General features: G+C 28.0%; 1 protein-coding gene across 1 annotated transcript; it reads left to right on the forward strand.

Annotated features, from left to right (window-relative positions):
• Positions 1 to 1,095: 1,095 nt before the first annotated feature.
• LOC105834459 (ER degradation-enhancing alpha-mannosidase-like protein 3) lies at positions 1,096 to 23,375 on the forward strand. Its single transcript, XM_036284207.1, has 17 exons — positions 1,096 to 2,142; positions 2,228 to 2,273; positions 3,858 to 3,958; positions 5,286 to 5,325; positions 5,406 to 5,518; positions 8,262 to 8,415; positions 11,537 to 11,665; positions 13,094 to 13,265; positions 13,683 to 13,840; positions 13,990 to 14,094; positions 14,703 to 15,047; positions 15,121 to 15,282; positions 16,073 to 16,171; positions 17,656 to 17,970; positions 18,653 to 18,866; positions 20,867 to 20,979; positions 21,074 to 23,375. Exons 1-17 carry the CDS (start codon positions 2,021 to 2,023, stop codon positions 22,757 to 22,759), a joined length of 4,074 nt encoding a protein of 1,357 aa, XP_036140100.1. The 5' UTR covers positions 1,096 to 2,020; the 3' UTR covers positions 22,760 to 23,375.
• The last annotated feature ends 1,935 nt before the right edge of the window (positions 23,376 to 25,310 follow it).

Raw genomic sequence — 25,310 nt, forward strand, 5'->3', positions numbered from 1 at the left:
ATTGGATTGTGGTGGACATTTTGAAATAAGATTTCATAGTCGAATCTTATCTCAAGATCTTAAGAGTCAAGCAATGTCTTGAAATGCTAATACGGCTCTGTGATTGGTTGATGGCATCTTAAGACAGTACTTAAGATTATCTCAAATATAGAACCTGACTATGAATACCGGCCATTGCTCTAGTTTACACCGAGCACTTTGTACGCGTATCAAGTAGTGAATTTAAGCTGATCAGCCAATGATTAAACACATTCACTAGTTATTTACTATTTGATACGCGTACTAAATGCTCGGTGTAAACTAGGTTATTGTCTCCATTGATTGATGTATACTTTTAGAATTAACAATATACACCAATTACTGTTGTTCACTTCTTACATTTTTATTTCTTTATGCAAGGTCTACGGCCTTGTCTACAATGAAGATGTAAGCTTTAAGCCATAAGAAATTGACCAATCACAACTGAGTATTCTTATAAAAAACTACTGTGATTGGTCAGTTTCTTATGGCTTAAAGCTTAAATCCTTTATTGTAGACTAGGGCTACATTCCAAAACGTCCTTTCCGAGGAAAATTTTACTCGATGTAATATAGGATACGTGTACTATATATTTCGAGTAAAATTTTCCTCGGAAAGGACGTTTTGGAATGTAGCTCAAGGGTACAATGTCAGCAGGAGTAATGGAGTAAGGAGTAAGAGTAACAATTGACCAATTAAAAACCGAGAGTAAACGAAATGGGCAAATCTCATTTCATGCTCGGTCTACAATGTCAGCAAGAGTAATGGAGTAGGAGTAAGAAATAAAAAATGAGATTTGCCCATTTCGTTTACTTCCGGTTTTTAATTGGTTAATTGTTACTCTTACTCCTTACTCCATTACTCCTGCTGACATTGTAGACCGAGCATCATATTTTTTACTCCTACTATATTAGTCCGGATTTACAATAAGTGTAGTAAGCCTTAAGCCATAAGAAATTAACCAATTATATTCGATTATTCTTCTCACATTTAATTATAATTGGTCAGTTTCTTATGGCATAAGGCTTACACCTGTTGTAGATCCGGCCTTAAGGTCTGCCTCTTATAGTCTATGGTCTATGTGAATGCGCCCAAAGTTCTCGTTGATAAAATATATAGCGCTGCAAACACGGATACGGATAATACAAATTATACGGAAGTTGATCAGCCCATCAGCTCTGTTTCAAGAGTTTAGTAAGGATTATTTCGAGGTTATTGAGTGGCGATAAAGTCATGCCAGATGTGAAAAGATCGCCGCTACTTGTCACTAGTTAACACGACGAAGCATGCGAAATTAGTGTGTCTCTGTTGAAATCATTGAGATTGTCGAAGCAAATAAGACGCGAGCAAATTCGTTACATGAGGCAATATATATTGGTGAAGCTTGTATCTATGTTGCGTTACAAAACGATAATCCATTTCGGCGAATTGACCGTAGTCACCATCTCTAAATAAAAATGCACAATCAGCCTTGATGAAAATACACAATCAGCTGTTCCTATCGCCTGCTGTTTATATCTCCTGATGACAACAGTTCGTTCTATAAGCTCTTTTTGTTCGCCAGTTTTATTGTAATCAATCTTGACGTCTAATCAATTGTCAAACAAGAGGCTTGCTGAAGGATTTATCCATCTTAAACTGCTTAAGTCGTCAATTGATGGAAATTCCATTTATTTCTTCCATTTGGCTTGAAGAATACGTCTATAAGATTTGCAAATCTTGTCACAGCTAATCAATGCAACAAGTTCTTGCGATATGATATGCATTATCAATTTGAAGAGCGATAACGTCCTTTGCATAAGAGAAGGCTAAAAATAAGCAAAGAAGTAAAGACGGAAAAACTCGAGAGAATTTGCATGGTTGCACTTTTTATTTGTATATTCCATGATAATGGAGTTGTTGAAATGAGATGAATTAGTTAGACAAATTCTTAATGGACCATGTATGCTAATAAGAGCTTAAAATCTTGACAAAAGGGAGAATTTATTTTTTTTAGCAAACAATGGCTTGTGATGCTCTTATTTGGGGACTGTTGTTTGTAGGATGCAGCATACAGGTGTTATGGGCTATATCCGAAGATGATTCATCGGAATACATGAATAAAGAGGAAAGAGAAGCTTTAAAGTTTGTATTGCTTGCTGTATGATTTTCTATTACAGATTACTTTTTTCAATGCATAATAATATGATTGTACTATTGTATTTTGTAGGGAAGAAGCAAGGGATATGTTTTATCATGCTTATAATGCATACATGGTGAGTGATATTTCATGTATTTATTTTTATTCTTTGTATGAAGCTCGTATAGAATATTCTGAATTTAAGTATCAAAGTACGTATAGAAAATTGACAAACTAAGAAAAAGAAATTCTATTAAAGAAATTTCTTTCTCATTTTTCCTTTATTTAGGAGAAAAACTTTAAAAGAGAAACAATTAAGTTTTCATTCTTTCACTTATTCTTTTTGTCTTTTCATGAATGTATTGTTCAAAATGTTTGCAATGTTTGCAATAATGCAAGCATTATATCTAGCAGTGATTGCTTGTGCTGCAAACAATTTTCAAAAGATACAGAATTTATTATTTTAAAATTATATCAAAAGATTTATTTTTAACAATCGATTCCTTGAGTTATTTCACAATAACAATTCATTTCCATTTAAAAATAACATGGATAAAGCTATATTTATACAAAAATAAAAAGGCAATTTTTACAGTTAAATTACAGTCGCAAAAGAAATTATTCTGACACTTTATATTGGAAGTTTATTACATCAAATGCAATTTTATAATATTTATTAAATATTATAATTTTATTGTGGAAAATTTGAGTGGATGTGAAAACTTTTACCAGCGATATATTTTTATCTAAAGGAAAACTTGTGTTAAAGAAATTTACTGGCCTTTTGTTAACAATGTCAGATAGAAAATATTTACATGAAATTGTAATAAAGTTAATTTTACTTTGATCCATATTCACATCTTATAAGTTAGCAGAACAAAACAAGTAGAATCAATTCTAATTAATATTTTTATTTGTTGCTCACTTGTTGCTAAAAAATTGCCAACGAAAAAAATTTGTTGCTTTGTAAGTTTTTTGTTTGGATTGTTATAGAAACTTTAATTGATCATCTCTAATGGTTCTTTTCAAGTGATAACAATAATGAGTTACAAGTATCTTTCTTGGAACATTTAATGAATCGCGGATCTGTACCGGCGACACTATATAGTTCGAACAATGTTTCATTCATAATTGTGATAATTATTAAATTAAAAATTGTGAAACTTTAAAAATTGACTCCTTAAGGGGAGTCAAAATAACATAATGTCAACGATTTCTGCGCATCAAAGTACATAAGATTTAGATAATTTCCATACGTTTTTAATTAACCATTCATTTGCACTTCTTAAAAAATGCAATTTTAAGAATATTTTTTGAGGCTACGATAAAACATGATAAGCTCAATCTAACGCTGGATTCGATTTCAGTGCATCAAAATACATAAAGATAATCTAGTTCTAGTGATCTGCTCAGTAATATATGACAATGATTTTTTTTGTATGCTGTGTAATAATTGATTAATTATTGAATAATGGCATCGAAATGAATAACTTTTTTTATTAGTTACGATTATTGATAACAAATTACTCTTGTAAAGTAATTTTTTAATGCTGGTTAGGAATAGAGTATGAAGTTTGTATATAAGAGGAAAAAGAAGTATTTTTATAAACATTGATATTTCTCTCGTACTTTTTATATCAAATATAAGGAAATATTCTAATGTAAATTGATATAAGTAAGCATAATAGTTGAAAATAATAATTATTATAATTTTTTCAAGGATAATGCATATCCTGCGGATGAACTAATGCCATTGAGCTGCAAAGGACGATATAGAGGCTCCGAACCGAATAGGGGTGATATAGATTCTACATTGGGAAAGTAAGAAATTGTTTATTTTATTCTTTTAAAACAGAATGTTTAATATTCAGAAAAACTGAGGAAACTTAGAATTTTAGGAAATTTGTTTATCTTTGAAAATGATAGATTTTTACTGATATTTAAGGAGATTTTGGGAATTTTACTTTTAAATTTAAATTCTTTTTTTTTCTGACCAGTAAATTGTTTCTTTTTTTTTATGCAAAAGCGATTAATTATAATTATAACGTACTAATTTGCAACTAGTGGCGTAACCTAGTTAGTAAGGCACTACTACAGTGCATGTTGCTGGTTCAAATCTCTTGCTTTTTTTAAATACTACTATGCAATACTCACTATAAAAAAATACTTTTTAAAATTTTTATTATAATTATCTCAAAATATGCGATTTTCCTGGTGGTGAATCTCATGCCAAAGAAGGAATTTGATATATTATATGTCTTGTTTATTAATAAAATAGATTTTATATTTTGCAAACAAATTTTCTTCTTTACTTTTTTACAGTTTGAGAGACAGTCCAGCATTCCCTTAAAAAATTGATTATAACCAACTATTTTCCTCACATTTAAGTATAATTGATCAATTTTTTAAAACTTAGGGTGTTATGGAGAAAATTTATACAACGTTTAAGAGCAGGTAGAGCATTATTAAACTGAACAGAAAAGTCCTTTACCGTTTTGCAATTTTTACATTAGTTAACGAATTATTTATGAATATTAAATAATTGATTATTAAAGTTTATTGTATTATTCTGGCCTATTGCCAAATGCAAACGCGCGGCGAGATGCAGCCGCTCAACACTTGGGATTGCTTGACGCACGAGGGGTGGGGGGGGGGGGGTTGTTTAAAACAAACAGCAATGATTATGTACGAGCGATACAAGTAATGCGTAGCACTGGACTCTCCTTTTGAGCTATGATAGTTTTTTACTTTTTTAAGTAAAAGTAAAAAATATAAATGCAATATTATTTATAACGACATGGCAATTGTTATTTCAACATTATCAAAATTTCCAAATTGGAGCCAAAGTTTGTTCATAATGATATTATATACAACGTTAAAAACTACATACTTGGAAATGTTACTATGTTAGTGAATATCATTATAGTAACGTTGCAGCAATGATTTTTTTTTGCTTACTGGGAAGAAATTAATCAATTACTCTTAAATGTGAGAAAAATGGTTATGATCAATTTTTCACGACTTAAGGCTCATGACATGTCTTGAAAAACTTGTGCTTTTGTTCTTGATAAATTCTTGATAGATATTACTTTTTGTCATAATGTCATAATTGTAATTCTCAATCTAACTTGTGCTTTGTAATTTACAGTTTTTCTCTTACTTTGGTAGATACACTAGATACATTAGTGGTAAGTAGTAATAAGAACTCTTTAATATAGTAATGCAATGTTACTTTTATTTATATATATTAATATTTTATGTATTTTAGGTATTGGGAGATTTGGAAGAATTCGAGAATGCAGTCAAACTTGTTGCTAGAGATGTAAGCTTTGATACTGATGTTATTGTTTCTTTATTTGAGACAAATATTAGAATGCTCGGGTAAGTGAAATCGTTTCAATCAAATCAAAGTTTTCACATATCCTTTCTAAAATCGATACTCGCATCTCTCGAAGTATTGTTGTCGCTTTTCCGCGATGCCGATTAAACGTGTGTGAAGTTAGCATCTCAAAGTTTAGCATCTCAAAAATATTGCAGAAATACTTGCATCCAGCATAGTTCTACAGTTCTTGATAGGTATCAACAATAGTTCCGTTGAATTATCTATTTTAATTAAATTTTTATAAATGAGATGCTAACTTCCAGAATCACATAATAGCATCTTACCGTATTTCGAATATACGACCACAGAGAAGACTAAATCTATAGAGTTCTATCGTTTAAAGACGTCCTATCAATAGTTCTGATGATTAAATTAATGAAAAAATAATTTTTTGTTACAAACATACGTATATATGCGTGTACGTCTGCGCACGTGGATTTGGTGTAACTGGCATCTCAGATAGACAAAATTAATTAATTTAAAAATTTTTAAAGTATTTTTCAACAACTATCTAGATGGAAAACTTATATTTATAGGTCTAGACATGAGATACTGGTTGAATATTGACAGTTCTATTTCTTTTAACGCAGTTCCTATATAGATACGGACGCGTACAATAATTTGCTAAAGAGTTTCGGTAATATAAATAATTAAAACATTTTTTAAACAATTATTTTGCCCAAAAAACTTGAATTTTGAGGGCTAGACGTGAGATGCTGGTTGAATATCGACAGTTCTATTTATTTTAATGCAGTTCTCATATAGTTCCGGACGCGTACAATAATTTTCTAGAAAGTTCCGGTGATATAATTAATTAAAACATTGTTTAAACAATTATTTTGCCTGGAAAACTTGAATTTTAAGGGCTAGACGTGAAATGCTAATCGAATATCGACAGTTTTATTTATTTTAACGCAGTTCTCATATAGTTCCGGACGCGTACAATAAGTTTCTAAAGAGTTCCGATGATATAATTAATTAAAACGATTTTTAAACAATTATATTGCTCGAAAAACTTGAATTTTGAGGGCTAGACGTGAAATGCTAATCGAATATCAACAGATTTATTTATTTTAACGCAGTTTTCATATAGTTCCGGACGCGTCCAATAATTTTTTAAAGAGTTCAGGTGATGTAATTAATTAAAACATTTTTTAAACAATTATTTCGCCCGAAAAACTTGAATTTTGAGGGCTAGATGTGAAATGCTAATCGAATATCGACAGATTCATATATTTTAACGCAGTTTTCATATAATTCTGGACGCGTACAATAATTTTCTAAAGAGTTCCGGTGATATAATTAGTTAAAACATTTTTTAAACAATTATTTTGCCCGGAAAACTTGAATTTTGAGGGCTAGATGTGAAATGCTAATCGAATATCGACAGTTCTATTTATTTTAACGCAGTTTTCATATAGTACTGGACGCGTACAATAGTTTTTTACAAAGATACGGTGTTATAATTAATTAAAACATTTTTTAAACAATTATTTTGCCCGGAAAACTTGAATTTTGAAGGCTAGACGTGAAGTGCTAATCGAATATCGACAGATTTATTTATTTTAACGCAGTTTTCATATAATTCCGGACGCGTACTATAATTTTCTAAAAAGTTCCGGTGATATAATTAATTAAAACATTTTTTTAACAATTATTTTGCCCGAAAACTTTGAATTTTGAGGGCTGAACGTGAGATGCTGTTCAAATATCGACAGTTCTATTTATTTTAACGCAGTTCTCATATAGTTCCGGACGCGTACAATAGTTTTCTATAAAGTTACGGTGTTATAATTAATTAAAACATTTTTTAAACAATTATATTGCTCGGAAAACTTGAATTTTGAATGCTAGACGTGAAATGCTAATCGAATATCGACAGATCTATTTATTTAAACGCAGTTTTCATATAGTCCCGGACGCGTACAATAAGTTTCTAAGAAGTTCCGGTGATATAATTAATTAAAACATTTTTTAAACAATTATTTTGCTCGGAAAACTTGAATTTTGAAAGCTAGACGTGAAGTGCTAATTGAATATCGACAGATTTATTTATTTTAACGCAGTTTTCATATAGTTCCGGACGCGTACAATAATTTTCTAAAGAATTCCGGTGATATAATTAATTAAAACATTTTTTTAACAATTATTTTGCCCGAAAACTTTGAATTTTGAGGGCTGAACGTGAGATGCTGTTCAAATATCGACAGTTCTATTTATTTTAACGCAGTTCTCATATAGTTCCGGACGCGTACAATAAGTTTCTAAAGAGTTTCGGTGATATAATTAATTGAAACATTTTTTAAACATATTGTGGTCGTATATTCGAAATACGGTGAGATGCTATTATGTGATTTTGGAAGTTAGCATCTCATTTATAAAAATTTATTTAAAATACGTAATTCAACGTAACTATTGTTGAAACTTATCAAGAACTGTAGAACTATGCTGGATGCAAGTAATTCTGCAGTATTTTTTGAGATGCTAACTTCACACACGTTTAATCGGCATCGCGGAAAAGCGACAACAATACTTCGAGAGATGCGAGTATCGATTATTTAAAAAAAGATTATTTAAATTTTTTAGAAAGGATAATTATTATTGCAATTGTTATTTTTAAAAAGTAAAGAACTAAATAGCGCTCGCGTAGCGCGCGCCTGTGTTGTTCTAGTGCTTATTTAAAAATGTACTTATAAACATTTTTATTACAAAATGTTTAATTTTCTTAATTTTTTTTTATAGAGGTCTTCTTAGCGGTCATATATTAGCTGAATATTTACAACAGAGGGCTGATATAATGCCATGGTACAGAGGAGAACTTTTGGACTTGGCTAAAGATTTAGGATATAGATTTTTACCTGCATTTAACACAACTACTGGAATACCTTATGGCAGAGTAAGTTTGATATATAATGGTTTGCAAATTGTTTTGTTTGGATATTAATATACATCTATTAATATATGTCAATGCGAGAAAAAAGGCCTAAAACAGAGACAAAAGTATGTTTGCGAAGAATGTATTGCGAAGAATCTAATTCTATTGATATTTTCTTATGAATGATAATTCATTCTTGTCTTCAAATGAGGTAAGACAAATTCGTGTACTTTTTTATAATTTTTCGTTGTAGAATTACCTGAAGAAAATCATTTCGTATTAATAAAATGTGCCCTTGAAGTCTTGTTTGTTGATATTATTACTCTTGAAATACGAACATGAGGTTTACCTACACCTCCAACAGTTACTTGCGCAACGTTACTTTTCCAACATTGAAAAGATGTCTTAGATCAACAAAGCTTTGTTATTCAAAGTCGGCAATAATTATCAAGTTTACAGTGAAAATATCATCCATATAGGACTTTTTTCCATGCCTAGGTGTAATTTTTACTTTTTAATTACACTTATTGAAAAATAAATCTAAGATAAATAATAAATAGAACATTTTCATTAACATTTGAAAAACCAAAAGCAAAACTGACTTGTGATTAAAGAGAGCATCTCAGCCATTTTTATTTTTAGATGTAAAATATATGTATATACTATACATTATATATTGTACATAAAAAAATATATATAGTATGTATGCATATATCCCAGATAGCACAAAATATAAAATATTTATAAAATATTTATAAGAAGGAAAAATATTTATGATAAATATTTTGTACATATTTTATGTCCGAGTTTGCCAGTTATAAAAAAAATTATGATAAATATTTATGAAAATATTAAAAATAAATATTTATACTATCATTATCAAAGAATATAAAAAAAAATTTCAAGTTCATATACCAGAAATATTTTTCAGTACATTTTAAAAATCTATTCTATATATTGTTGATAATAATTTTCGTATTATTTTTAAATGATTTATAAAAAATAATTATATAATTTAAAAAAATATTTTTTGAAAATAAATTTGTAAAATATTTATGAATATTTATGATAAATTTTCTGTGCAATCTGGGATATATATATATATATGTTGTTTTATTTGTTTTGTTCCATTAAAAGGCAAAAATCAACCATTATTATCCATAAGAAAATATCAATCGAATTAGATTCTTTGCAATAATCACACTTTTGTCTCTGTTTTAGGCCTTTTTTCTTGCATTTTCAGACAAAAGATATTAACACGTAATTATCTGAAAAAAAAAAAAAAAAATGATATAACGCGCGGATTTTAGCGATTATCGTACTTGAACTTAGTTTTTGACGCGTTTTCCCTCATTTTCGAAATGAATATCACCGTGTATTCTACGACCAAAAAATTATAAGAAAACATTGATTTTACTTGTCAGTTAGGGGTGAAAATCTACTACTTTTTCCCATTTTTTTCTCTATGTTCCTTATATAACAGGTTGTAAGAACCAATTTGCAACTAGTGCTCACTAGTGCAATGTAGCCCAGTCAGTAAGGCACTGCTACTACACTGCATGTTGCTATCAGTTCAAATCTTTCTTGTTTTTTTTAAATACTGTGCAATACTCACTATAAAAAAATACTTTTTGTTTTGTGTTTTTGTGATAATTATTATCCTAAAACATGCGATTTTCCTGATGATAAAACTCATTCCAAAAAACGAGTTTAATATGTTGTATGCTTGTTCATTAATAAAATAGATCTTATACTTTTCGAACAATTTTCTTCTTTACTAAACTTTTTTACATTTTTTTTATTATAAAATTTTATTTTAAATTGTAAAATGTTTATTATAAATTGCATAGCACAACTTGTAAAAATAAAATATGTAATAAAAATTATAGAATTTAAATAAAATTCTATAATTTTTATTACATAAAACAAATATGAAGCAATTTTTTAATATAAATTTTATTAATTTTTATTAATAAAATATTGTTTTTTGTGAAAAAATAATAACATTGCACAATATAAAAAAAGCGCGCGCGCGAGAAAGAGAGGTAGGGAAGGAGGGAGGGAGGGAGAGAGAGAGATTTAAACCAGCAACAGTGCAGTGTAGTAGCCAAACGCATTATTGACTGGGCTTCGCCGTAGTTGCAAATTGGTTCTTACAACCTGGTATATAAGAAATATGCAAAATTTTAAACACGTTTTTCTTGAGAACGCTTAAGAATTTCATCGTATTACTTTAGCATGAAATAAAGGGAGGGTAGGACTACAATATATATAAAACTCAGTAAAATTAGAGGGGAAACTCTGGTGTTCCTCTTGTGAGTACAGTGGAAGAACATGTAATGTAAAATAAAACGCTTAGAAATTATACAATAAATAATTGTAACTACATATATTTCCATTGAATATACCTATATTTTTGTGTCTGTGTTAAGTTACTTCTTTCTATATTCTATATTAAAGAGGGAAGATAGATTACAACAAATATTAAATATTAATATAAATAATTATATATAATTATAAATAAATATTAAATTGGCGATAATGTATGTAAATAATTTAATTGGCATTATATTTTATATATTATACAAATGTCATAAAATATAATATGAATGTGAAACAAATATAAGTATATAATAAGTAAAATCCGAATATTTGTGCATGATCTCGTGTCACATGGAGAACTGTAGCATGCGAGTGAATGAAAAATCTTGCTAAAGTGAGATAGCAACATTTTTTGATGAGATCAGACCACTGATTGCATCCGATCTATTCGAACACTGATATCCAATATTTTACTTCAGTGAACATCACTCACTCACACACTGCAGTTCTCCATGTGCCATATGGAATTCTACACGAACATTCGGAGTCTAATAACAACTATTTTTGTAATATTTTATTTGAAAAAGAGAGAAAAAAAGAAAAACAATTAAAATAATTGAAAAATTGATAAAAAATAATCTTGAAAATCAAAAAATTATATAAAACATTTTATTTTTATTATTATGAAACTGTTTTTAAACGAAATCACTTTAAAGATCTTTTTACATTTCTGCTAACTAAGGAAATAAGAAATATTTTAAATCCATTTTCAAGCGAGTATATTACATATCTGATGGATATTTTAACATTTTCTTTCTAGATAAATTTAAAATATGGTATGAAAGGAGTTCCTATGGAAATATCAAGAGAAACATGCACTGCTTGTGCTGGTAGTATGATATTAGAAATGGCCGCTTTATCTCGCTTAACAGGTGAACCGATTTTCGAGGTAAAATTTCTATGGATACAACACACCACTCATTTGCTATAACATAACTAAAAAAAAAAAACAAATTAATTTGATGTTCTAAGTCATTAAAATTTTTTAATCTAATTTTGTATAACAATAATAACAATGACAATTTCATCTACTAATATTGTAGAAGAATAAAATTATTAGTTTTCTACTCTTAATATACGTTAAATATTAATATATTAATCAATATATTAAATTTTTATCAGAATTGTCTCTTTTTGCAAATAAGACTTGTTTATCATTATTAGCTTAGATTGCGACGTCAGAATTCAGAAAATATACAATAAAAATTCTTATAAAATATATTAAAATGGAGTATGTTTCAATAAAACATTACTTTTAGAACTGACTTGTATACCGAAAACTTCCTTTTTATTTTGTTAATTAATAATTATATATCTAGAAATTAATTATGTATAATCAAAAACAAAATAAGTTATGTTCACAACTATGACAACTATCAAATTAATTTTCAGAGTACAAACTAAAAAAAAATTGCGATTTGTACGAATTTGAGTTAGCGTAACTTTGTCAGCTCATATTTCTGAATAAATTCAATCAATTTCAACGTATTTTTTTTCAATCGAAAAGAAAAAGACTCAGAATTATGATGGTCTTGGTTAAAAAGTCGAACATATTAAAAGAAAAGAGATTTCTTTTTAAAGACTAAGAAGGGAATGCAAAATTTTTATAAAAATGTCTTTTTTTAAACGCCTATATTTATTAGAAAAAAAATAAAATAATAAAATTGATGATTAATGGAAAGCTGAAAAGTGAACTTTAAGAATTTATAATCAGATTTTTTATTCTGTTTTAAAACTATTTATTTGGCGATGTGAAAATTTTTCTATATTTTTCAATGTCACCGAAATAAGACGTAACGTGAAATACTCACATTTTTTAATATAAATAAATAATTTAAAATATTTTAATAATTTATTATTATCACTCTTTATTAATTACAAAACAGAAGTATTGTTTTCCGCAAAGACACCACGCTATATTAAGGTAACAAATAACACTTTATGTTCACTTATTTAGCACTAAATGATGATGTTTTGTATTAAACTTTACGAAAAAACAGTTAAAATTATTTTTATACAAAATTTGATTTTACGTAATACAGCAATTTTGTGAAGTTTCGTACGAACTGGATGAAAAATACCTGAGCAATGAATTTTGATACTTGCCCTTCAATTCCTAGGAACACACTGACTTTACCAAGGGGTAGACTAATGCTTGGAATCTCAAAGTCCCCCTTGTATGCATTTCCTCGTAACTGACGTTATAATTTAAGATAATAATGATAAGTGAACAGGAGAAACTTAAAAACTAATAATTTTTTAGTTATGTTATATGTTATAGCAAATGAATGATGTTGATAGTCCTTTTTTTTTAAAGGAAAAAGCACAGAAAGCCATGGACGTTTTGTGGCGAATGAGACATCGTGGTACAGATTTAATGGGATCTGTGTTGAATGTCAATTCTGGAGATTGGGTACGAAGAGATTCCGGAGTCGGTGCCGGCATAGACTCTTATTATGAATATTGTCTTAAGGCATATATTTTACTTGGTAATTATTTATATTTTACATATATGCTTTCATGCTACTATTTAGTGGAATTATTAAATAAATTTTCAAATATATAAAAAAATCGAAACGTTGAAAAAAGCATTTTAAAGATTAGAAAGGTTATTTAAAATCATTTTTATATTACATCTTGTCCGTTTTATTACGCTACAGTTCTTCAAAATGAAATAAATACATTGAGAAAAATATTAATTTATTTTATGTAATTTAGGAACAAAATATATTATAGAAACAAAATAAAGACTTAAAGTTCTATTTCTGTTCTTTATAATGTGTGTTGAAAATTTTTCTGATATTTTTTTAATGAGATATTTACCTTTGTAAAATGCAAGAAAATCACGTATTCAAACTTTTGGCCGGGAGTATATAAACCATTTATATATTTTATATTATATATAGGTGATGAGAAATACTTGGGCCGTTTTAACAAGCATTATCAAGCTGTAATGAAGTATGTTAGTCAAGGACCTATGTTATTGGATGTACATATGCATAGGCCAAATACTAACTCCAAAAATTTCATGGATGCTCTGTTGGCCTTTTGGCCAGGTTTACAGGTACATTATTAATTTTAGTTAAAAAAAAAACATATTTGTGTTACAAGTACGATCGGCGACTTTGCGACCGATAAAGAGGGCACGAAAAAGGACCGCTTTCGACGCACAGTTTACGAAGAGAAAATTTTATTTAATGTTACTTTTTGTAGGTTCTCAAAGGTGACATCAAACCTGCTGTAGAAACTCATGAAATGCTCTACCAAGTCATGCAGAGACATAATTTTATACCAGAAGCATTCACTACTGATTTTCAGGTATATTTTACATATTACAATTGATAATATTTGTTATTATAATATATGTTCAAGATTGAATAAGTTAGTATTTTTTATAATTATTTACGTTAAAGTTAATAGTTTGTAAAATTAACTTACAATTAGTAATGTAGCTCGCGTTTAGTCTATTCGTAATAACTTAGGAGTTAAAAAGAAAAATTGAAGACAAAGGTTAAAATATTCCGTCCACTTATCTTTATACAAAGTTTATTGTCACAACTTAGATACAATAACGCTGCAATTAACCGACTTTTCAATCGTATATGCATACGCGTGTTGAATGCCGAAACTAGAATGTGTATTGTCTTATCTGTCTTACAATTATATAGTCTAAGTCTAACGCTTCTTAAATTTTCTTTTTCGACCTGTGTAAAATTAATGCAAATAAAAAAAGAAATACGTTTAAAACAACTAGTTAAAATTAAAAATTAATTTGTTTGAAAATAATTAATTTACAAATTGACTTCTAAACGTTATTTCTAATTTTATAACTAGTTACTACCTAACTCCTAATATGTAACAAAATTATTTAATATATTTTACATTGTTTTATGCATTTACGTAATCAAAATAATATTAAAAAATAGGTGCATTGGGGGCATCATCCACTCAGACCAGAATTTCTGGAATCGACTTACTTCTTGTATCGAGCGACAGGCGATCATTATTATCTGGGAGTTGGACGTAAGGTACTCAAAAGTCTACAGACATATGCAAGAGTGCCATGCGGTTATGCAGCTGTATCAGATGTCAGAACAAACAAACATGATGACACAATGGATAGCTTTGTATTGTCTGAAACATTTAAATACTTATTTTTATTATTCGCGGAACCAGGCGAATTGGTTTTAGACTTGGACGAATTTATTTTTACTACCGAAGGTCATTTATTGCCGCTTACACTTGCTTCTATAAGGATAAATGTTTCATCTGTAAGTGTATTGTAAAATGTAATTGATTCAGTAGATGGAAAATATTGTAAATTTTATGTTTTTAATCGAACAGGATTTTGAACGTGATATCGTGCACGTGGATGAATTTGACCGTACTTGCCCAAATAGTTTGCACTTATTTCCGGCGTCAGTAAGACAACCTTTAAGAAATATGGTCGAGGATGTTTGCCCAAGACGGTCAATCAAACGAAGATTAACCGCGTCACAATTTCAGGTATATTCACATTATATTCATATGATAGTGACAGATAATAACAGAAATGTTCAACTAGAGTATTAAAAGTAAACAATCAAATTTTATATAAATATTGAATTTAATAATCACAAGTTATAATTTTTTTTTAATTCCAAGAAAATTAAAACAAAAACTTATCTAATAAAAATATAAAGTTCGTCTAAATCTAAATTATATAATGTTTTTTCAAATGTAAATTTAAATTAATTTTTCATTTAGGTTATAAAAATATGTAAAAAAATTAAAATTACAAATCACATTCACACTGTACATATTAAGTCTATTAAGGGATTCATGATTATGTTGGTTAACTTTTAGGGTATGATCTAGGTTGGCGTAACATATGTGCATACATTAACTTATAGTTAATATATATATATTCAAAAACAGGCCTTTTTGAAGTTCCAATTTTACTAACTTTACGCTATCGTATTTTTTAGACTTTTGATTTTCTCTCGACTCTATGCTCGTAGATTTTTTATTAGTACTACCTAACGTATAGTAAACGTATTTAAATTTCATCCAATTTGACCAGGGTCAGTTTTACACCTATAAAATGTGTAGGATCCTTTTTGGTACATGAAAAGTTTTCCTATTTTTTTTAGCAGTGTATTTATAGGTTCTATAATTCAATAAAAAAATTTTTTTTTATGTAAATGTTCAGAATTTTATTTTTTATTCAGATATATTGCAATGTTATATTATCTCTATGTTAATTCTCTCTTATAATTTTTTTTAAAGTTATGTAACAATCCAATTTTTTCTGTAGGTGTATAATTTGGAACATCTGAAAATGTTGAGTGACATGGGAATAACAACTCTAACACTAGCGGATGGACGAGTTCAACTTTTGCATACATTTTCTAATGTAATTTATTTATATTAATATTGTGTTTCATATTGTATTCAATTAGTTTCTTTTTTTTGTGTATATAAAAACAAAATCATGTAAAAAACAAATATACGTATATTTGTTTTGATATACACAGAAAAAAGAAAGTAATTGATTCAATAAAATATCTTGTTGCGAGCTGCCAACAAAAGATACCCAATACAATAATACATTCCGAAACAAAATTAAGGAAACACCTCATTTTTCCAGAAGCAAAGTGTAAAGTTTAAACTGCCATAACTTTGCGAATAATGGTCATAGAAAAAAATACTAAAAAGCAAATTTAAGGGCAAAATATCTACTTTTCGGTGATTATGTCAAAATTTTCATTTTTTTCAATTTCAAAAAATTTCGATTAAGAAAAATTTTGAAATTTTAAAATTTTTTCTTCATATTTGTTTAATTGCATGAGCAAAGACAAATTTTTTTCGTAAATAAAACTAATTGGTCCCGAAAGCTAAATTCTTAAGCTTTAATTTTTTGTTATGAGACCCTCTACGATTTTTTAATCAAGTTGTTGACATTTTTCGGAAAAATGTCATTTTCAAATTCGAAAGCTCATATCTCGGTAATTAATCATCGTACAGTAACAAAACAAGCAAATTGAAAGGTGAACACTCAACTTGAACAATAAATTTTTAATCTAAAAAAATACTGATCTTTACTGAATTTTTTCCAATGTCAAAAAATTTTATGTATAGACAGGGGAATGTGGAATCCAGATGGCTCGATTTGGGCTTTTAAAATTAACACATTATGATATACTTTAAAACCCATTTTAATTTTTTGATTTTGGCATCGAGATATTGCATTTTAAATATTAATAAGGCAATTTTATTGTAAATTAACTAATTTTTCTATAATTAAAAAACCAAAGAATAAAACTTTCGTATATATGGGATATCTTTGATTTAAAATACTGCAGTCTCGCGACTCGGAGATTCGCGCACAGAAAAATGATAATCGGTGGCATCAGCGTTACCCGATGTGCATCGCGGGAAGGTTACTCGATTGGATTTTGCAAATCCAATGTGGCCTTGAAAAGGACCGAAATTAGATGTATTGCATAAAGATGTTGAATAACTTTGAAGGTGTTTTTATGTGTGCGCGCATCCTGTGTGTGTATGTGTTTGTGTATCTATGAGATATCAAAGATATCCCATATATCCGAAAAAATTTTATTCTTTGGTTTTGTTCTATGACCATTATTCGCAAAGTTATGGCAGTTGAGTTTTACACTTTGCTTCTGGAAAAATTAAGTGTTCCCTTAATTTTGTTCCGGAGTGTATATACTATTGCAATATCAACATCATAATTCAATCGAGACCTTTACACTTGCATTAACAGCAAATATTATATTAAGTATATCTTTTGTTGGCAGTCTGCAACAAGACATTTTATTGAATCAATTACTTAATTTTTTCTGTGTCTAATAAATTATAACATATATGTTTAAATAGGCAAAAACCCCACAAGATTCAGAGGAAGGACTATTGTTCATGCAGGAAATGGTCGAACTTACCAAAATGCAAATACAACCAGAAACTAAGCCGCAAACAGTAACATTTATAAAACCTAATACAGATCCACCAGAAAAAGTTACGTTGCTAGCTGGACCGGCACAGTTTGGACCTGAATTACAAAATTTCGATAAGATTACTGGAAAAGTGATATTCACATATCCTCCTGCAGCTTGCACAGATTTGCTGAACGCAGACAGACTGGCGGGTAAAATAGTGATTATGGATCGTGGAAATTGCATGTTTATAGAGAAGGTATATATCATTGCAAAACATTGTTCCAAATCAGTCATATTTTATTTTATATTTTTAAAAATAATAATTAAATCAAAAGTTCTAAAAAATAAGTCAAATATGAATAAGAATGTCGATGAAAATCGGCAATAGGTTTATATTACCGCTTAAAAGTATTTGTTCATTCCGATTTTTGTATGTATGTTTTATATACCTAAATTCCATATAAACCTGCTGCCGATTTTTATCGACATTCTTATTCATATTTGATTTATTTTTTAGAGCTTTTAATTTAATTATTATTTTTAAGAGAGAGAGAGAGAGAGAGAGAGAGAGAGAGAGAGAGAGAGAGAGAATATATTAAAAGGAGCAGAATTAAAATGGAATTTAAGTATAAAACATCTGTGTGGTGTGTGTGTGTGTGTGTGTGTGTGTGTGTGTGTGTGCGCGCGCGTGCGCGCGCGCGCGCGCGTGCATATATATAAAAGATTCATTTTTAATGAAATTGTAATTATTGAAGAGGACAAAACATGAAGTCGTGTTTGCATTTATACTTGTAATTTGCGTTTTATCGTTTGATAAATGCTCTTATTGACTATTTTATTTAATAAAGTTTATTTAACTTGCTCACGTAGATACTTAATACTGAGGTTTATAGGTATATTTTTTATTACTTATTTAAATTTGTTATATTTAATTTTAGGCTCGGAGAATTCAACAAGTTGGCGCTCTAGCTGGAATAGTATTGGATAATGTTGCGGGTTCGAGCGCAGCAACTTCACCCATGTTTGCAATGTCGGGTGATGGAAAGGAAGTGGACGATGTCACAATACCTGTTGTGTTTCTCTTTTTCACAGAGGCAGTTGAACTGATGAAGGCCATTAACGCAGCAAATGGGGACCTTATTGTCACACTTGGTAATTATAAGGACTTATGCATTTTTCTTTTTTTAAGTAATATGCTTTTTTTTAATGACATCTTTTTTCGAGAAACTACAACGTTTCGCTTCAAGCCCTTATCAAGTAGAATTAAAAACTAAATGAGTTGTGCTCGTAGGTGCAGCTACAGAAAAAACTAACTACTTTTATGTAATCATTTAGTCAGTATTTATATTTTTTTATCCTGTAGTTGCAACTAAAAGCACAACTCATTTAGTTTTCTATTCTACTTGATAAGAGCCCAAAGCGAGGACTGAAACGTTGTAGTTTTTCAATAAAATTTGGTCGATTATAAGCTAACCATTTTTACTTATTCTTATTTACCACTGGTGACAAGTTTTTAATTACTATTATTATTGACAACTTTTTTATTTAAAATTATGTATTTTATTTAATGTCTGACTAATTTTATATGAAAATTAGTTATAATTATATGTCAAATATTTAAAAAATATAGTAAATGGCAATTCTTTCAATATATCTGTTAATAAAAGATCATTTTTTAATTGATTAGGGTGCTAGTTTGAATTGAATATTTGAAAAAATGTTTAATAGTTTTGAAGCAACTCATATATAGAATATTCAGACATTTGTTTTTCAACGATAAGCTTCTATTAATTTTTTAAATAAATTATTCAATGTGCATTTTTTTATTAAAATTTAATGATGCTTAAATTAGTCTACGATTTTCTTTTTTATTGTAGGTAATAATTAAAAATAAAAATTATGTTTTACTAAAAAATTGAGTTTTGAAGTCATAAAGATACTTAATTTTTAAACAATGGTTAAATTTTAAAATTTTCTAGGAAAATCTCAAAACACTTTATTATTAAAATTAAAAAATTAATAATAGAGAATGAAAATTCTGAACAAAATAGAAATACTTTGTTTACAATTTTCATTTTCTATTCTATACTTTAAAACTCAATTTTTTAGTAAAACTTAATTTTTATTTTTAATTTATTACCTATAATAAAAAGGAAAGTAGACTAATTTACATCTATGAGTGTTTTAAACTTGAGGCTTCTGTATCTTTCATAGAAGTTTCGCATATGGAAATTCCCCATATGTATATGGGAACTTGTCTTCCAGTGAATTTTGCTTATTTTATAATTTTATACTTTGTGTTGCTCATTAAAAGTTTCAGTAGACAAAATTTTTTAGAAATATAATTCAACCTTTAGAGGGTATTGAGTTAAAAAATGTTACAAAGAGGGCTAAGAGTAAATGGCGCAGATAGAACACAAATGGATGTATGAATTATTTATTACATGAATTACCCAATTAAATAGTGAAAATACAGACAAACTGATTTTGAGCAGCAGACAATTGACAATTTTCTCGGTTTGATGATGTGAGTCACTCTCGAGTTGCAAAATCCAAAGTAATCACTATAAAAAAAACCAAGAAAATTAACCTCCAACAAGATCAAAAAAGGGAGAAACTTGGATAAGATTTCGATGACACCATCGACACTGAACCCCTTTGTTGGGATTAATGCAATACTGCACTGAATTAATTCGTGCCCAGAGTGGTAATGACGCTATAGTGCGCACATCCTTTTTTTTCAATGTAACTCGTTTCTATTTGAAATTTAACAGATACTCAGGGAATTTTTAAGATCGCTGAATCCGAATCCGAAGTCAAAATTCCAAAATAAAAAATGACTGATTCAATTATGAAAAATCTACAATACTTAGACATTTTTGATGAAATGGTGATCCGACCGGATACAAGCAAAATTTTTTAAGTGTCTTATTTGAACATAAAATGCGTCTCAATTGAATCACTTTGCAGGAATGGAAAGATTTAAAGTGATTTTATTATTAGAAAATCTTATAGGGTTAACCCATACAGAAATGCCGATTAAAACTTTTTGAGTGCAAAAAATTTAAAGATGTTGAAAGTTAATTGTATAATATCTTTCATTATTATATATATAGATATGTATATATATGCATGTGTGTGTGTAATTACAGGGTTATATCCTTCAAAAGAAGAAATTCAGCTTAAAGCACCTACTGATTTATCACTATTTGAACGTTTTAAAGGATCATTAAAATCATTTCTCAGTCGACATGTGACTTCGCAGGTTTGTTGATTTTTTTGTCTAAAATTTCACACAAGAATATATTTTATTCTGTATTTTGTGTAAAAATAAAAAAATAAATTCTATATATTTATAGGCGACAACTATTGCCTCCAATTTGGATATGATGATTCCTATTATTGAATCGCAAGAAAATCAGAAGGATTCTATTGACTTTCATTACTTTCATGCAGAAATTGTGAAAGATTCACTTGGCGGTGAAGTCAGAATTACTGGTGCATCTAAAGCTACAATTGTTGTCATAAGACCAGACTCTACACCTATAGAAATTATGTGGTATCAGTTAAAGGAAGTATTTATTAATCAAATATTTCCCGAAATTCGAAACAACAAAGGTCTAAGAATCAGAAGTTTTATCTTGGAGAGCTATTACAATTGGATCAATAAGGCACGTGGTGTGCTTACCAAAACTTCATTATCGCACAAAGTCCGATGGTTTTTAAGCGAGCTGCTTGTGGTTAAACCAAATCCATCTATTAAAAAGATGGGACAGCTATTAGAATCGAATAAGCAGAAGATATTAAAACATTATTTACTCACTAATATGGACACTATGGTGCTGAATTTAAAAACAGTGGCTACAAAATTAAAAAGTATGAAATCTGTGAGACCTGAGATGGAACAATTGCTAAAAATTTCAGAATCTGGTATTACGCTAGTTGAAAATTATTCATTTCTGCGACACTTATTGATTGACCTGTTTGATGAAAAAGATGAGATTGTTAATCAACATGTCGCCCACTTGGATCGTATTCATGCAAAGGTTCATACTACATATCAAGAAATATTAATTGATGGAGTGCAAAGGCAACTTGAGAAATCAGGAATAGAAGATAGCTCGTATTATGACATACTAATTGTCGATTTGCAAAAGAATTTAAAAAATATAGATAAAGGAGAAAATTTACTTAAGAAAACTAAAAAAGACAATTTAGCAATCGCAGATTTTATTAATGACAGTAACGAAGATAAATTAGAACTAGAAAGTAAAAGTGTTAAAATCTTAAAGAAAACTAAAGAATCGGGTGCTGAAAAGTTAGAGGATTTCGAATATTTCATATTAACGGAAATAGAAAAAGCTGTGAAATATTCTGAGCAAAACATCTTCCAAAAATATGAAAATAGCGACGAATCGAAAAATGTTGCAATGAAAAGTAAGAAGGATAAGAATGTTGTTAAATCTGGTGAAATTATCCTGCATTCTTCTCAAAATCAGAGTGAGGGTGAAAATAGAAAGAACCAAGTTCAGAATACCTTTCAAGAAAAGATAGACTTTCTGCGAATAACAAAGGTAATAGATGTAAAACTCGAAGCAATTAAAGACAAACAGAAGGAGAAGTCTTCTATAGATTCCGCATCGAGTGATACAAATAAGATTCATGTTTCTGATACATCTGTGACTACCGACACCTCCAATTCGAGGACACCTATAAAGAAAAACGTTTTATTGCAAGAATTACAAAAAGACATCAGTGACATACAATATAGTTATGAGACTGATTTAAGAGAAAAATCATCTAATCAGAAAGATTCAGTTGGAAATAAAATTGTACCCATTGATTTGTTGGAAGAGTTGAAAAATCCCATGTGGGTTAGTAACAAGGAAAAAGTACTTAAAAAAAAATCACAGATTACAGATACGTTCTATAGTACTATAGTAGGTGATGAGGTAAAATATGAGGAGAAAAAACATACAAGTAAAGATAAGATTAAGAAAGTTAAACCAAAATTGCAAATAGAAAAACATATCGATGAATTATAACAATAGTTTTGAGATTTAGACCAAATTATAATTATTATTAAAAAAAAAAAACAATTTTCGACAGGCTACGGCATTACAATTGATATTTTTGCATTGTGATCTAGATGTGCGTATAGTGAACTTTTTAATTGAACACACACACACACACACACACACAGAGGTATTTAAAAAAATTATATCTAATATATCTTAAGAAAAGTAAAATTGTCAAATACCACTATTATATTGTAACTTTATAAAGAATCTACGGATTCTAAACTGGTGCTTATAAGAAAACTCTATTTTAATTTGTTACTTAAAAGAAGATGGTAATATTACTATGCATTATATAGGTATTATGAACATCTATATAACACACATATGTTAAAGTGGTTGTGAGGATGTATTTTGAGCAGGACGCTATAACTCGTGTACATTTTATGTATTATTGTATAATTTTTATATACTAAAACATGAGCAGCAAAGTTCTTTCTTTCATGGAAATAGTTCTGAGGAATCTGTTACAACCTGTAAAACACACTCACATACACGCGCGCGCGCACATATGTATGTATGTATGTATAGTATGTATGTATAATTGTATTATATGATTGTAAATCTAAAAAAATAGCACTAATATTCTGTGATGTGAGAACATACCGAATGAAAATGAACTAGATACATTATTACCTTTTTTTTTACAGTTACATTATTTTATTCCAAAGATGTGCCATGATTAATATAATATATATTTATCCTATAATATGCAGTTTAAAATAATATTTAATGTAAAAAATGATCCAAATAATTTATTCAATTTTTTGTAAAAACTTTAATATTAATCATTTTTGTCGATATAATATTAAAAATGGATTTTTATATTATGCAAAATATTCTGAAACTGTGTAATATTAAACCTTTATATGAACTACAAATTACATATATCGTACTATTCATTAAACAGTTATAAGAATTTAAATAGAACTTTGTTATAATTTTTAAGGCACTGTTTTTAATTTTCAATAAAATATAGATATTCCTTTACTTAAGAGTTATATTCTAAGACTTTTGTCATAAACCAACTTGATCAAATAACATTTATATTTCATGTAAATAAAACATTTATACAAATTTTATTACAAAAATGATTCTAAACGTCTATTTAGGAAATGACAAAATACATTTTTTTCAATTATAATTCTTCATAAAATAATTAATAAAATATTTATTATTATAAAATTAATATTTACTTTACATACAGTTTAATTTTAACAAGTTATTAAAAAACAATAGCTTTTTTATATAATACATAACATTTAAAAGGAATTAATTTTTAATATTTAACTTTAAAATTATTATTTAATTTAAACCACTGGTTAACGAGTGCTTAATCAACTTCGTAGATTTTTTACTAGTAGCATGTCAATCGTAAATCCGAAATTTGAAATAAAGGAATATCTATACGTTGATATGTATATTTTTAATTTGGTAATAAACAAGATGTTATGAAGAAAATAATAAAACAATTAAAAACTTTGATGTTAGGTACAACTTTTTAAGTTAAAATATGCCTTAAATATATATGTCTAGGGAATGTGTACAATATATAAAAAATATTGCGCTCTATTATATATATATATATATATATATATATATATATATATATATAATATATGTATATAATGTAAATTTTATTATAAATAGATAATGAACATAAATTTGGTCTTTTGATATCTTTCTGCTTTATATATATTTTTTTTACTTGTAAATTTGTATATCACTTATACATAAATATATTTTACGAACACAGCATCGATATTTTGTAAAACATACAAAATGGTAATGTCATGTATAATTTAATGTAATATGCACATAAGTAATGCATGTAAGTGTTTACAGTTCTACTGATTTTGATATTACGCAAGTATATAGTTTCAGTTAATTATCTATGTTAATTAATATTATGTTGTATATCGATTGTAAATATAGATGCTATATATACATGTAAGTAATAAGTTTCCATTATTCGATGTCAACTTGCTGATGGATGCCAAATATTTAATTAAGATATAATGTACATTAAAATGATTATATCTCTTTGTTGTGTTTGATAGTGTATACAAAAGTATCACTTAAACACTACCACATGCAAGTGGTCTTTTGAGAAAACATGTTAAAATAAACGAAGATAAAAATATATGAGATGATTAATGTTAGAATATAATATTCATTTGTGATAAGGATAAGTATAACTTTATATGAAAATATGTAATCCTTTCCTGAAACTTTATTTTATTATTGATATCAACTGATAAATAAGAGCAATTTATATACAATATGTATACACAATACATGTATGTAAAAAATAAAAATTAACATTTATGTTTACTTATGATTGTGAAAAAGATCAAGAAAACAAAATTTTTTAAAAGAATTTCTTTTTTTATTATTGAAAATTATGGATTTCCATGAAATTTTATTAGTATTCAGAAAAATGTTCAAAGTTTATTTTTAAATTCTTTTTCTTTTTTTAACCATTACAAAATTTTTTTATAAGGTAATCTACAATGTT

The sequence above is a fragment of the Monomorium pharaonis genome, chromosome 3 (genome assembly GCF_013373865.1).
Source record: "Monomorium pharaonis isolate MP-MQ-018 chromosome 3, ASM1337386v2, whole genome shotgun sequence".
Taxonomy (NCBI): domain Eukaryota; kingdom Metazoa; phylum Arthropoda; class Insecta; order Hymenoptera; family Formicidae; genus Monomorium; species Monomorium pharaonis.